We start from the raw sequence: 14,399 nt of genomic DNA, 5'->3' as shown, positions 1-14,399 counted from the left end.
TCAATGCTCAAGTTTAAAATTGAGAACCTGGACAAGCATCAGAATAGATGAATCCTGTAGCTTACAGAGAAGTCTCAAGAATGGGGGCTCCTGGGTGAACATGGGCAAGGGTCACTTCTTAGAAGTCAGGTATAGCTGAAGTAAACTAAAACAATTGAGTACTTTTTAATGTGATTATCAAGCAGGAAGTTACATATATCATAGTTCTGAGAACTCAAGTCAACAGCTGGATTGTGGCAAAGCTGGGTCCTGGGTGGCAAGAGAGGCTTCCCATCAAGGGAAACCCACACAATGCCAAGGCTTTGGCAAATTTCCCCACTACGCTCAGTGCTCCTCTTTAAGGATTGCATAGTGCCTGTAGAGAGGCATCTTATAGAGTCAGGAGCCTGGAGAAAGGTCAGACATTTATCTCTCAAAAATCCCAGGCCCTGGCAATCACGGAGCCCCTGGCAAGCAGGACGAGCAGAGGATTCAGCCTTGTGATTCAGTCCCTGGGCTCTGGAGTGGAGACTTCTGAGAGCTTTGCCAGCTGGAACTGATCTTATCTACATTCACATACATGACACTGTTCTCTTGGCAAATTGGATTCAGAATATTGTTCAGATTCCAAAGTTTGAGAAGCCCAAGGTTGTATCTATGACTTTGGAGGACTCTGGCCTAGGGGAATATTCCTGAATATTCCTACAGCCACTGTGGCCCAGGGATTAATCTCTTGGTCCTGGGAGAAAGAAGCCAGACAGAAGAGAAGCCATCATACTTCTGTATCCCACTGAACAAGGCAAATGGGAGTTTGTATGGAGTTCACAGAAATAAGAATGCTCAGGCTACAGACATTTACCCTCTTGGTAGTTCCATCAATAGAAGAGGGGTTCTAGTCTCAAAGGAAGTTTTGATTCATGACTGATAAGATGCCCCATTTCTTGAATTACATTGTATCAGTTCAAGACTTCCCTGTTAGCAGTTCACACATCCATAACTAGCTCTCATTAGAATACCAAGCAGATTGGCTCAGGAGGAAGTCCGAGAATGGCAATGCTAAATCAGTCTTGATATGATTATAAATACTTAGGACTGCACCACTACTATACAACAAAGTCAATCCAGAAGATTTTAAAGTTTTCAAGATAGTATACTTAGACTGGTCAGTCACTTGCTGTTGAGACAGTGGGGACAAAGATTTATTTTTACGTATGCCACCCAACTTAAGACAGTTCTTCAAAACACAAACCAGTAGGGAAAATGAGAAATAAACCCAAATATAGTGCAAGATTGTCATTGCCTCATGTTGAGGAACATGTGGCATTGCCCGATTTGGGAGGGGAGCTTCAGCTGGGACCAACCAACTAGTCCAGTCGACACCCGAGAGGGGAGTGTGGACTGGAGAAAGGAACAGAGAGAAGACAAGAGATAGTGTTGGGAGGGCATCTAGTGAATACTGAATCACCTGTGATTATTGTGCACAGGCTTTTTTGCACCCATCAAAAGAGGGGGGGAAAGGCAAAAGACTTCTCTCCCAAGCATAATTAATTTCTCCATAACCCAAACATCAAGCAACTATATCCTGAGTTAAACAATCTGTTTTTCAGGCAGAAGATGCATCTATGACCACATCCTATGCCAAGAATCCTGTTGCATTTACATCTTAGGCCAGACATTCCATAGCTTGACCTTGAAGGAGAAATGGCAGGTTAAATCTCTCTGATCTTAAGTCAAAATGAAATGGAGTCAATTCTGTGTGTTCCCACACAAGATGGAATGAGAAGGGATTTAGTATGCTGTTCCTGTGAGGGGTTAAGAGACAGTATGTTAATGTTGCTGTGAGTAAATGAACTGGAACATGCTCCTCCTTCCCTCCTATTTCATAGCAGCAGAATGGATTATGGCTATCAAGCTTTAGTGAACTCTCTATAGTAATTAACACAATGAACATATAGTTGTGATCCCATCCTGCATTGTCTAATGTTCAGATTTTATTTTAGCAACCTGACCTTAGAAATTTTACAAATAAGTACACAGAATTGGGGGAAATCTGAATTAAATCATTTTCCTACGTAGCCTTTACATTTGGCTATACAAATTGCTGGTGGGAGATAGTGTTTGCACAAATGTAGAATTTGCCATGGAACAAACCACTTACCTTTACTAATGTCTTCATACTCTAGCCAGAGTCGTCTTTGGACTTGTTTGTTTGGGTACCATATAGAACAGGATTCCTCAAAGCCATAGACAGCTTCCTGGATGTAATGGTTACCAAACTGATCCAACAAGGCCACAAAATCTGCACGAGATGTAGCCCCATCCAAGGAGTGGAGAGCATTGCTGAAGGCTGTGGGAGAACATCACCCAAGAGTAAATAAGGATAGGAACTCACAAGATATGTACATGGATTCATAGGCAACCTATTCCCAAATGTGACCATGTGACCTCAAGTGATATTTGAGAGCTGGCTAGGAATGTCACACATTTCTATTTAACTGAAGTAAAGTATGTTGGTTGTGTTGTCAATTTTATGCAAGTTAAGCAGAGGAGCACACATCTCGACTTCCGAAATTGTTAAGTAAATGGTTTTGTGTTCCCTAAAACTGCAGTTCATGACATTAAATCAATTTAGTCAGTTTAATTAATAGCATTTTAAAAATGGAAAGAGAATAGCATAGTCTAAAATAGAAACATAAATACTAGCAAGGAATATTCCACATCATAAGATGAATTTTTTTTTTATGGTGCAAGTGTTGTTTGAATGTGGGTGTGTGTGAAGTATGGGTCATAGAATAAAAAATGTTCTGTGGGTAGAGACTGTGATGGCTAATATTGATTGTCAGCTTGACAGTATCTGGAGTCATCTAGGTAATGGACTTCAAAACATGTCTGTAAAGAAGTTTCTAGCTTAGATTAATTGAAGTGTGTCCTAGTTGGTTTTGTCAACTTGACACAAACCTATAGGTCCTGAAGAAGAAAGAATATTAACTGAGCAAATACCTCCACAAGATTTGCCTAAGACAAATCTATTGGTAATTCTCTTGATTAATGATTGATTTTGGGGTGACCTAGCCTACTGTGTGTGATGTCAAGCCTAGGCAGGTGGGCTTGAGTTTTATAAGAAAACAGTATGAGAAAGCCATCAAGGAGCAAGCTAGTAAGTAACATTCCTTCATGGCTTCTGCCATGAAGTTCTTCCCTGGAGTTCCTGTTTCAACTTCCTTCAGTGATAGACTGTTAATGTAGAAATGTAAGATAAAATAAACTCTTTCCTCATGGAGTTGCTTTTGGTTGTGGTGTTTTATCACAGCACCTGAGACAAGATGGGAAGAAACACGCTAATTCTGGGTGGTGTCATTTCCTGGGCTGGGTTGCTGGACAAAATACATAAGGAAAGCAAGTTGAATACCAGCATTCATCTCTCTCTGCTTCCTTAACCTGCCACTATGCTTTCTCTAACATAGCTGTGAGCCAAACTAAACATTCCCTTCCTTAAATTAATTGTGGCAGGTATTTTGTCATAACAATGTGGAAACTAAGGAATACAGGAACCAAAATTGTTTGCAAAACATGTTGACTAAGAAATGGGTAATGGAAAGATAATGGGAAAAATTAGGTTTAAAAAAGTCATGGAAACACAGCTTACATTTTACTTTAGAAAAACCAAAGGTGAACAATGAATGGAATAAGGACCCCTGATACATCCTCACTCTTGGCATATAGTAAACTTTCCAATTCTAAGACTTTGTCTGGTCAGCTCTACTAAGCCCTCCTTTCTAAACATCCTTGTTCTCTCAGGGCAGAGTGGAGTCTAAAACAGACATGAGATCTTAAGTATCAAGGTCCACATCACTAGTGACAACATTGTGTTTCTTTGATAGGCCCCTGGCAACAGAAACACCCAAGTGATTATTCCAGTAATGCCCAACATCTGTGCTGGGTGTGAATTGAGTACATGTGTTTTTATTGCCATGGTTTCTGAGAGTGAAGTGAAGATAATTTCATTTTCTACATAATCTACTTTTGATACTTTCTTCAGTACAATTCTCATTCCAATCCCCTTTTCCCAAGAAGTCTATCAATTGAAAAAAATAAAAATAAAAATTTTGAGATCCATTGGGTACTGTGGAAATGTTCTAAAAAGTTTGTAGTAATGTCATGTCCAATAAGAATGTTCTAGATCTCTGATCTTTTCTAATTCATGAAGCAGTATTCTTTTTTAGTATAGGCCTCACTTTTCATCATAATTCTTTATGGCCAATTGTCTTCCTTCTATTGATTCTGAGACTCTCCCTTCCTTTTGCTGACACTAAGACCCTACATAAGCTTAGAAGTCACCACTCCTTAAATTATTAAAGTATAAATGTATTTCTAACATACTTATGCTCTATATGATTACCTCATATAGCTAAAGACCTATTTCTGTTTTGTTTCCTATTACACTTGATATTTCAAAATGATTGTTTCCTTTATTTTTTTCTCCCCACCTTCTACTCCACTTTCTTTGGGGTTATCACATTTGAAATCTTTTAATTATGTTTTTGTCCTTTCAAATGTTTATTCTGACAATTTATTAAATTGTCACACTGGATAACCCCAGGGGAAAATGATATTTTCATTGGTTTCAGCCTTACCTTCTATAGCATAAGACACACCTTACAATTTAATCTGTGCTTAGAAAAGAATCTCATTCTATCCATTTGCCCTGAAGAATGATTCTGAGTGCATTGATTGTGTGTCTCATGCAGTGGCTCTGTGTTAGGCTGCTTCTCCAATTCTGAGCTGAATGATCCCTTTGGAAAAGACCGGGGGGGGGGGGGGAGGGAAGGCAGAGGGAGAGTTTGCTGTAGTGGTTGCTCACCCTGAGAGACTGCTGCTTGGTTGAGTTTGATGTGGTACATCACAGACCGAACCTTCCAGTGCTGAAGCACGGGATATCCAGATACTTCACTGAAGTTCACCATCCCTGGGGACAGAGGAGACAAAAGGTCAGCGTGTGAGACTGACTCACAAGTCCCAAGTCGAAAAGCATGATCCAGTTCAATTAAGGTAAGGATGTATTGGTGAGGAAATTATGAAGTGCTCTTTGATGACGAGATTCTCTAGAAGCATAGTTGTAACAGCCATTGTCTATTGAACTCTTGCTCTCTGCCCATCATTTTGCTAAGCACTTTGCATATATTAAGCCATTTGATCCTTGTGCTATTGGTGTTATCATCTGCGCCTGCCAAATGAAGAAACCAGGACCCAAGAGACTAGATGAGACAGAATGGGGTCCCAGATTCGCCTGAACCCAGAAACAGGCTCCTTTCTCATTCCATTGTAATATCTAAACAAGAAATTTATATTTAACTCTAGACTTACTGTAATGCCTGATTTTTAGTCTCTTTAATATTTGCAGTAATTGTCTCAACTCACATATCTATAACATTGATTTTCCTGTCTCATTTAACTGATTTATATTTGGTATTTACACTTTAATTATTCTGAGGCTGATAATGCTTATTATTCCTTTAACATAAGGGACACTGTCAGAGTAACTAAGTCATCAAAGGATAGTAACAGTCAAATATCCAATGCCACCTATGTGTCAGGCAATAAGATATGCATTTAAGGTGCAATTTTACTTATGAGGAAATCCAGGCTCTGAGAAACTGAACCTGTTGCCCAAGGTCCTCTCAAAATATGCCCCCTTAGAGCCTTCACACATATCAATGACCTGCTCTTCCTCAAGAGCTGAATGAGTTCCCCTATGGGAATCCAAGCCAACTCCATAAATATATAATGCTACAGAAACAAAATAATTAGGCCATAGGAAATAAAAGATTTCCCAAGTTAGTAAAAAAAAATAGCTTCATTTCTGTGCCTAGCATTATATATGCCACAGAATTTTATGTGTGCCCTTATGTATATGCATATATGTGTACATATGTGAGTACATAAGGAAGTGTATATAGATGCATAACTGTGTTTGCACATATATAGCAATGAAGCAGACATACCCAGTCAATTCTTCAGGACTTTTAGCTTTTGCTTCTTCTAAACTAAATCAACTAACTTAATACCTAAACTGAATGAAGAGTGGGCAGGATTAATTAACTGCTTGTCAACTCTGATCAAATTAGGTGAGTAATTACCGAATTTCCATTTCTGTGTGATTCATATGGGAGTAATTATTGGTAAGGTAAAAAGAAGAAAGGTCAAGAAAAGTTGCTTAGTGGAGAGATTGCTTAAATTTTGTCTCAGGTAATCAAAGAGAAGTTTCAAGTAAGGAAGAGAAGGTTTGAACGTTCATTTCTCAAGGTATAAGGCTTTGTGATGACTTTAGCCTTTAACCTTTATGTAGACTTCAAAGGCACACAGATGAATTTCAAACTTAACCAACGTAAGAATTCATTATCTTAAAGGTACAGTTCTTTAGAACAGAAAACACATGTGTAGTACAGAGCCATTCCAATACAGTGTCCCCAGCAGCACATCCATTCTGTTACCATCTGAAAATTCCTGTTTATAAAACACACCAAGTCTAATAAGTAAAGATCTTCAACATGTGGAGGAGAGGATCCTTTTAACTGAACTATTTCCTAGTAGGAAATAAGTAGATAAGAAGGGTTCCAAGGCTAGTGTTGCTACAGCTGAAAGTTTCACAATGAAAATTACTTTAATGTCTGTCATATTTCCATCTCACAACCCAAGTAGCCTCTCTCTGGCTACCTGGCTATGGGCATTTTGGTTCCTGGATTTTTAATCTGCAAAAATCAGAGGCCTGGATGAAATATATTTTGGTTTCCTTTTCAATTCTGTGATTTCAAGTAGCTGTTCAAATGTTTCTGTTTTCATGTCTCAAAAGTGAGGCTGAGGGCATTTATCTCAACTTCTACACAGGTAGATGCTGAGAGCAGAATAAAATTATGAGCACAGAACCCTTCTGGGGAAAATAAAACAGCATGTGTATGCATGTCCCTGTGACATCCTCTTTCTCTCTCTCTCTCTCTCTCTCTCTCTCTCTCTCTCTCTCTGTCTGTCTCTGCACCATATATGCGCAAACTTGACATTTCTTAACTGATACATTGCTGTGACTTTGTAAACTCTATTCCAGAAAAATACGAAGAATTTAAGAATAAGTCACAGCCACAGATGTTTGCAGATAGGTACGATGGTATCCCATCTTTCCCCAGGATGAGTTCATTAGACTTGGTTATTTACTAGTTAGACACAACTCCAGTGGATATGCTTAGACACCATTACAGTCAGGGAAGTGGTTACATAACTGTTAATGCTTGGGAAGTGTCTGCCTATACCTACTTACAGATAATTCTTCCCTTACAAAGGAAGGATAAAGTACATAATTTCTAGCTGAGTCATGTTTTTTTCTCAGTGTGTCCTTGACATGCAGTCAGGCTTATTTTATTATCATTTTGGAACACATTTACACCAAATGGTTTTCTCCCAAACAAACAAAATTGTTTTTATTCTCAAACAAAATAGTTTCTGGCTTTTTTTCTCGAGAATAGATATTGTTTTTTATTTTATATTTCTAACCTATGTTTGAGGACAAAGCTACTGAACATGCATGTGTATAATTGGATAAGAGAAGGGGAGGAGAGAGAGGGGACTAGAAAAGATAGGCAGAGGAAGGTGGGGGAGGGAAAATGAAAGAGTATACAAATGGACAGAAGACAGAACAATACAGAAGCAGAACTCTATTCCAAATTTATAGCAACTGCTTGGGAAACTATCCCATCCTATTGTCTCTAACCCATCCAGGAAGCCTCCATAAAGCCCACAAGTCAATGTGTGGAAAGCCAGACCCTCTGTAGCACACTGCCCAAGAAGACTGATGATTATCCCTATAACAATTCCGTCTAAACACCTGTGATCTAATGTATCTAATACTTTCCCATAGTCAACGGCATAGGTGACAGCTTTATCTATAGTATCTCCATGTCACCAGCTGGCAATCATACCTCTAACCTTCCTCTTTCTTGTCATGAAGATTTCCTACTTTCCTCTCTACCTTTGAGACTGTGCCAAAATGCACACGATAGCTGCTATGTTCTCTGCTATCGCCAGGCCAGTAAAAATACCTGTTATCTGTTTTCATTTGGCTGGCCTTCTTTAATATCCATGCAACCTGTAACAGTGGAATGACCTGGGAAGCTTGGAGTTTAATTGTTATTCTGAAGAAGCCAATGAAGATTTATAAATCAGTATTTCCAGTGTGTTATTTAATAATTCTGCCAGATGGTCTGTGTGCAAAGGATTCTCTAGTTAAATAGGATTGGGAATTGCTGGGTTAAATAAAGTGAAAGGGATTTCTTGCCTGCAGGCTTTCTAATACTAAGGTGGTGTGAATTACTGAAAGGAGGATGCCACACGCAGCTTTCTTGAACATATTTGAAGTCAGAACTAGTTTATGAACAGAACTTGGATTTTTCATGAAAAAAAATGAAGCGGAAAAAACATGCTTAGGAATGCTGAGACAGACGATTCTGAAGATCACTTTAGCTCTAAAACCCTCCAAGCTTGTAGGTTTGTGAGGATTATGACCCATATCAACACAGAGTGTGACAGGACAAAAGATTCACTGTGGCACGGCATGGAAAGTTATCTAAAGTGTTGCCAGAACTATCTGGAGAATATGAAAGGCACTTGATCAGTCATCTCTTTTCCAATACTTCTAGTTATTCTGGGTTGAAAGTACAAGATAAGGCACTTACTCTTTGCTTATATCACAGAAAAACACACCCTTGCACTAACTAGCTCTGCTTAACAAAATTAGGTTAAAAGCTGGATAGAGAAGCTGCCAGGTCAGGAAGCATTCACTCTGCCTGGGAGCCATACAGATGAGGAGGGCCTCAACTGGTCCTTTTTAACTTTAAGTCACACAAAGAGAGACCCAGGAACACAGGAGTAAATATCTCTGTTATGGCTAAGAATTTGATTTGAAGCTTTTCCTTATCTCAGAGATGTGGATTCAAGTATAGGAGCTTCTGCTGTCTCAGCTCCATCCCCCTCACTCCTAAAGAGCTCTTGGCACCATCCCAGGCTGCTCTAGGCATCCTTCTAGCCTGATAATTGCAGGACAATCTTCCCTTCCAAAATGAACCATAAACAGTGGGTCTTTAAACAAGCAGCTCATTAGTAGCATGAACTTGCCTTGTTAGTAGGTGTTAGCCCCCAAGCTGGCATATGTACACACACACACACACACACACACACACACACACACACACACACACACCACACGGGGAGGGGGAGAAGGAGAGGGAGAAGAGGGAGGGAGGGAGAGAGAGAGAGAGAGAGAGAGAGAGAGAGAGAGAGAGAGAGAGAGAGAAGTGTTTTTCAGAAAACAAAATGAAAGTGATACTAGACACCTATGCTTTTTAGGAAGCATACCTAAGACTTTATGTTAATACTCTGTGTGTGTGTGTGTGTGTGTAGTTATTCTTCCATGGGCAACTGATTTTTTATTTTGAAGAGATTCTTTCAAGGCCTAGAATATATCTTCTTTTTGTTATTATTTTATATTATTTTATGTTGCTTCCTTTCCTTCTATAGAGAAGACACATCGGAAGCATGGCTACCTTTTTGATATTGATACACAATATTGTTGAGAAACAATGTCATCATCTACAAAGTTCATGCTCAAGAAATGGAATAGTGTTTTAAATAAGTTTAACACTTTGTGCTGAGCCACACTTACCACCATATGCAGCCAAAGGTTGTAAATGCTGAACAGTACTTTTCATTGGCACATTTATTTAGTTAACAGACACAAATACCACAATGTGTTAGGAATCACTTTCATTAGATTTAGGCTCTCAAATCAATTCTATGAGGAAGACAATGTTATAAAACACATTTTTAAAGGTAAAAGAAACTGAAGCACAGAGAAGTTAAGTAGCTTGTCTGGAACTTAGACCAGTAATGAGCAGATCCTAGCTGCCTGGCTCCAAAGCCCATGCTAATAATTACTATGCTTCGTTGCCTCGGGAAGAACCACTTCTAATCCCTGGTATCTACTAAAGGCTTATGATCAGCCATTCATTAAAAAATGGAAGAAAGGAGGCAGAAAGTATAGACTAAGGAAGACAGAATGAATAGGATAGAGAGATAGTGAAGAAACAAGTAAAATCAATGAGCTCATGCATGTTGTTCTAGCAAGTGATGCCAAATCCCAAGGTACCGATTTCTACAGTTAATGCAGCACCTGAAGCCTCTTCTTAGCTCACACAGGGTCTATCCAGAAGCCTATCCTTTGGGTGCTGCTTCTGCTATTGAAGCTATATCTCTGTCCCATATAGGTCAAGAGAAGTGGTAATGGAACGGAAGATCAGGAAGGCAAGGTTTATTTTCCCCTTCACATGACAAGGGATCAAGAGACCTTCAGAGAAAAGAGCTGGATTCAAACACAGGGTCACTGGATAACAAAATTCTGTAAGTCTCTGTCTTATCTCACTGCTCCAGAAGTTCTCTACATACTAGTAATGCACATTTAGGGGATAGTTGCACTCCATCTTCTCTCTGCCTCTGTAACCTACATACCTCTAACCCAACCAAAACCTCTGAATGTATATGCATCCATTATGGCATACCACCCCTCCAAACACTGGACAATTTCAATGAAATTTACCAAGAAAAAATATTATCGCATCCATTTTGTATTAAGTGTATGAGAATATTGACAATTTTATTGATAATTAATCCTAATAATGTTTGGCTTTCTAAGTGATCACTTATCATGTGTGAATGAAATGACTGACTTAGAAACAAAAATGAGCACAGTCAAGCAAGTACCATGATTTTAAGAAACTATGGACATCAGCCTGGATTTGACTGCATAAGGGAAGGCACACTTACCAGTCAAGAAGTCTGGGTCAGGGGTGGGCTCTGAGATTTCCTCTAGACACTGATTCTCCAGTGGGACAGTGGCAACCACAAGACCATCTGGCAGTTGCTGGTCTAAACCACGAGCAAAGTTGTTTTGTCTAAAAGCAGAGCAGACCTTCATTTTCTGAGTGTCCATGGTAATACTCAGCATGCAGCTCATTTTTCAACCCACAGTGCAAAGTCTTTTGGTTTAAAAGTCTTGCTTTACCCTGGCACACATGATATGAGTTAGTCATATGAATAAAGGAGGTAAAGGAGACATAGAGAGGAGAGGTGAATCAGCTGAAAAAGTCAGTTGACAGTGTAGAGAGTGTTTCTCTCCTTCCCAGCTTTCCCTTCTGACTCCCTCTCCCTCTACATCAATATTCTCAGGTACATTTGTAGAATACAGAGAAGACTCTGGCTATCACAAGATCAATTCTTATACCACACTTATTGACCTGGAAAACCAGTTCCATTGATGAACGTGGAAAATATTTGTAAAGTCTCTTGTCCGTGACGAAAACAGGAGCTGAATACAAGAATTACCTTGAAAATTTGCCTCCAATTTTTTCCTAAGAGTATAGGCTTAGATTGCTACCAAGTCAGGTTTTATGTTAGAATATTGGCATCACCATTGTCCTAATCATCATCGTCATCTCATGAAAAGCGTATTTCAATGGCTTCTAAGAAAATTCAAATAGCCCAAGGAAGAACAGATAGGAGGGTGAAATGAAAAATCAGATTTTATACATAAATTGTTCAAAATACTTTGTCCTCAGTGGTTCTTTATAATCTTCAAAATAATGAAATGCCCCAATTACTTGGCTATTATTATAAATGTCAGCATTTACCATTTTAGAAATTAAAAGAGAAAATTTAAATATTACTATTAAAGTACCAATATACATATTCAACTTGTCTTATGGGAAAGAGGACAATGGTGCATGTGTTTGTGTGTGTGTGCGTGCGTGCACATACACACACGCACACACACACACACACACACTTTTTGAGTCAGGGTTTCTCTGTGTAGCTTTGTAGGCAAGGCTGGCCTCGAAATGCTCAGCATTATTTTGTATTTTTAAATGTCTGACTTAATAGAAGACAACTGGATTCTCACAACTGAATCTAACTCATTACAACATGTTGTTTTACTTGAAATATATGAAAGAAATTTGGCTTTCCAATATGTAGGATTTAGTACACCCTGAAGAGGTCTAGCAATGTCCAAGAATTCTTTACACCCACTCTGAGGACTGCTGTTCTAAACTCACTTACGAACTAGGTCTTAAGATTTGGAGGTGAAATGAAACTTGAACATTTTGGTAAGGCTTTAATGAGAAATCTTGAAGGTAAGATTTCGCTTAAGGTTTTATCATACACCCTGTCATGCTTCTTGGATTCTTGAATGGAGAGTATAGACTTGAACAGGATTAAGGACAAGAACACAATCTGTCCCTTTAGGTGTATCACATTCACCCTGGTCCAAGATATAGAGTATCTGCTGAGACTAAGGCTCTTCAGAGAGGAAGTCACATCAACACTCCTGAAAAGTCAGCTGTATGCATAGGAAGTTCACCTGAATGTCCCTTTCAGCACCTGTCCAGAGGCCACTTCCTTGGACTGGTTATTGTAACCAAAGAACATTTCTCCAAAGAGAGTCTGGTTCATGGGGAGCTCTCTGCTTTCTGCACAGTCACCTCCCTCTGGGCAGGTCTCTGTGACAAGTTGGCAAGACCGTCCATCCACCCCAAGCTTGTAGTCTTCGATACACCTAACAGGATAGAGAACACAATAAAAAGTTATTTGTCAATGAGTCATCAGGGAAAACAACTCAACAATTGGGAAGCAATGGACTCTAGAGAAGTGTCAGATGATCCCAAGCTAGGAATAATTCAATTTGATTTGGGTCTCTTAAAACTCAGTTTCTTACATCTATAAATTGAAATGGAAATTATTTTCCATCATGGCCACATCAAATGTTTTGTTTTTTTTTTTTCCTTAGATGATAAAGCCTTTTTGGACTGAGAACACCCACCTGCCCTAGCTCTTTAATTTCTAAAGAAGTAGAGGAGATCAGCTTATAAGTGAGTTAACACACTTACATAAAACTATGCCAGCATTTCTCTCAAGAATATTCTGTGGAGCTTCTGCATTTGTTTGTAGGGTAATTAGGCAGCAGAAGAGTGACAGTGTGCTTAAGAAATTAATAACTCTCTAATCTGGTCCTGTGGCAAGTCAACTAAGAAATGAGGAAGATTTATGATCTTCTAGCTGTGTTCTCTTTGAATGGATACAAACAAACCAGCAACTCATACAAACTCCCCTTGATTCAGCGCTGACATCCTGAACTAAAAAGATGCCAGGGCACAGTGTGAATACTGTGTGTTCCATAAACCAACAATTGCCTCCTCGGTGTTTTCCTCATTGTGTTGCTCTAATGGGAAAGAAATACTAATTTGGTAATCATGGGTCAGTGACTCATAAGTCATTAATTGACTGTATTTGCAGTTATTTTGTGAGTAAGATACATTTGTTAACTCAAGTAAGACTTAATTCTTTAATAAGGCCATCATTAAAAAGATTCTTTCCATCCTTAGAAATAGAACAAATTTTAAATTTAAGATGATTATGATACTGAATACATCAATTAGCACTACCTGTAGTAACTGTGATAAGTTAAAAGCTTTGGTCTTTATAGAGGAACAAAGGATCATAGCTTTAAAAAGCAAGACATAATACTGTAACAACATTAATGCTGTCCTTAACTGTGTAACTGTGGGACAGCTGATTAAACCCTTATGAGAGTTCATTTCCAAAATTGCAAGAAGGGTGGGAGTAGTATGTTGCACTAGAGTGTTGAGGAAATTAATTTATATATTCAACAAATAGAACTTATACCATGTTGATGGTACAGCCAGTGCTGGTTGAATGCTATTATTATTAGCAGAGGTGCAAATGAGAACTGTGGGCAAACAACCTTAACTGCTAATTTTCCGCATTGTGTGAACAGGTGTGAATGGAGCTTTTTAGCTGTAGGTACCTGTAATTTGCTCTCTGTACAAGAACCTCAAATCAGAGCATATCTGGAAGAATATATATATATGTATGTATATACATATACATACATACATACATACATACATACATATATATATATATCCAGCCTTGGGTAACACTAATTAACATGTGCCTATTTCCAACTGAAACCAGAAAGTCCAGTGAGAAGTCATGGCTTTTGTCCAGGGAATGGGTATGATTCAAGTCCTACAGAGGACTAACTCCACGACTCAAGGGAGGTCTAGGACAAGACCTCTAGACAAATAAATCAGAATTTGGGTGATGGTGGTTTAAAGCTGGCTGGTTCCATTTCAGTCCCTTGTCAACTGTCTGTCTCTTCCACATGGCCCCAATTCTTATTCTTCTGTCCAAGTATTGCACAGCAAACTTTTTGGAGAGGGAAGACCAGGCTGGACATCCTGTTGTTCCCCTCGTATCTAGCTAGGTTCTCTGCACAAGTGGGTGATGAAATGTATATACAGTAA

At 38.9% G+C, this 14,399-nt stretch overlaps 1 protein-coding gene across 2 annotated transcripts in view; it reads right to left on the bottom strand.

Moving 5' to 3' along the window:
* Positions 1-14,399, bottom strand: part of Astn1 (astrotactin 1) — a 304,509-nt gene that overhangs the window by 59,876 nt on the left and 230,234 nt on the right. For both annotated transcript variants that reach the window (XM_051186059.1, XM_051186060.1), the window contains exons 13-16: positions 12,434-12,628; positions 10,843-10,970; positions 4,841-4,945; positions 2,138-2,326 (exon numbers count right to left, since the gene is read on the bottom strand). In XM_051186059.1, coding sequence (XP_051042016.1) covers positions 2,138-2,326; positions 4,841-4,945; positions 10,843-10,970; positions 12,434-12,628 — 617 coding nt within the window. The remainder of the gene's footprint in view (positions 1-2,137; positions 2,327-4,840; positions 4,946-10,842; positions 10,971-12,433; positions 12,629-14,399) is intronic.

This window comes from Phodopus roborovskii, unplaced genomic scaffold (assembly GCF_943737965.1).
Source record: "Phodopus roborovskii unplaced genomic scaffold, PHOROB, whole genome shotgun sequence".
In the NCBI taxonomy this organism is placed as follows: Eukaryota; Metazoa; Chordata; class Mammalia; order Rodentia; family Cricetidae; genus Phodopus; species Phodopus roborovskii.
This window is presented reverse-complemented; position numbering and strand designations above follow the sequence as displayed.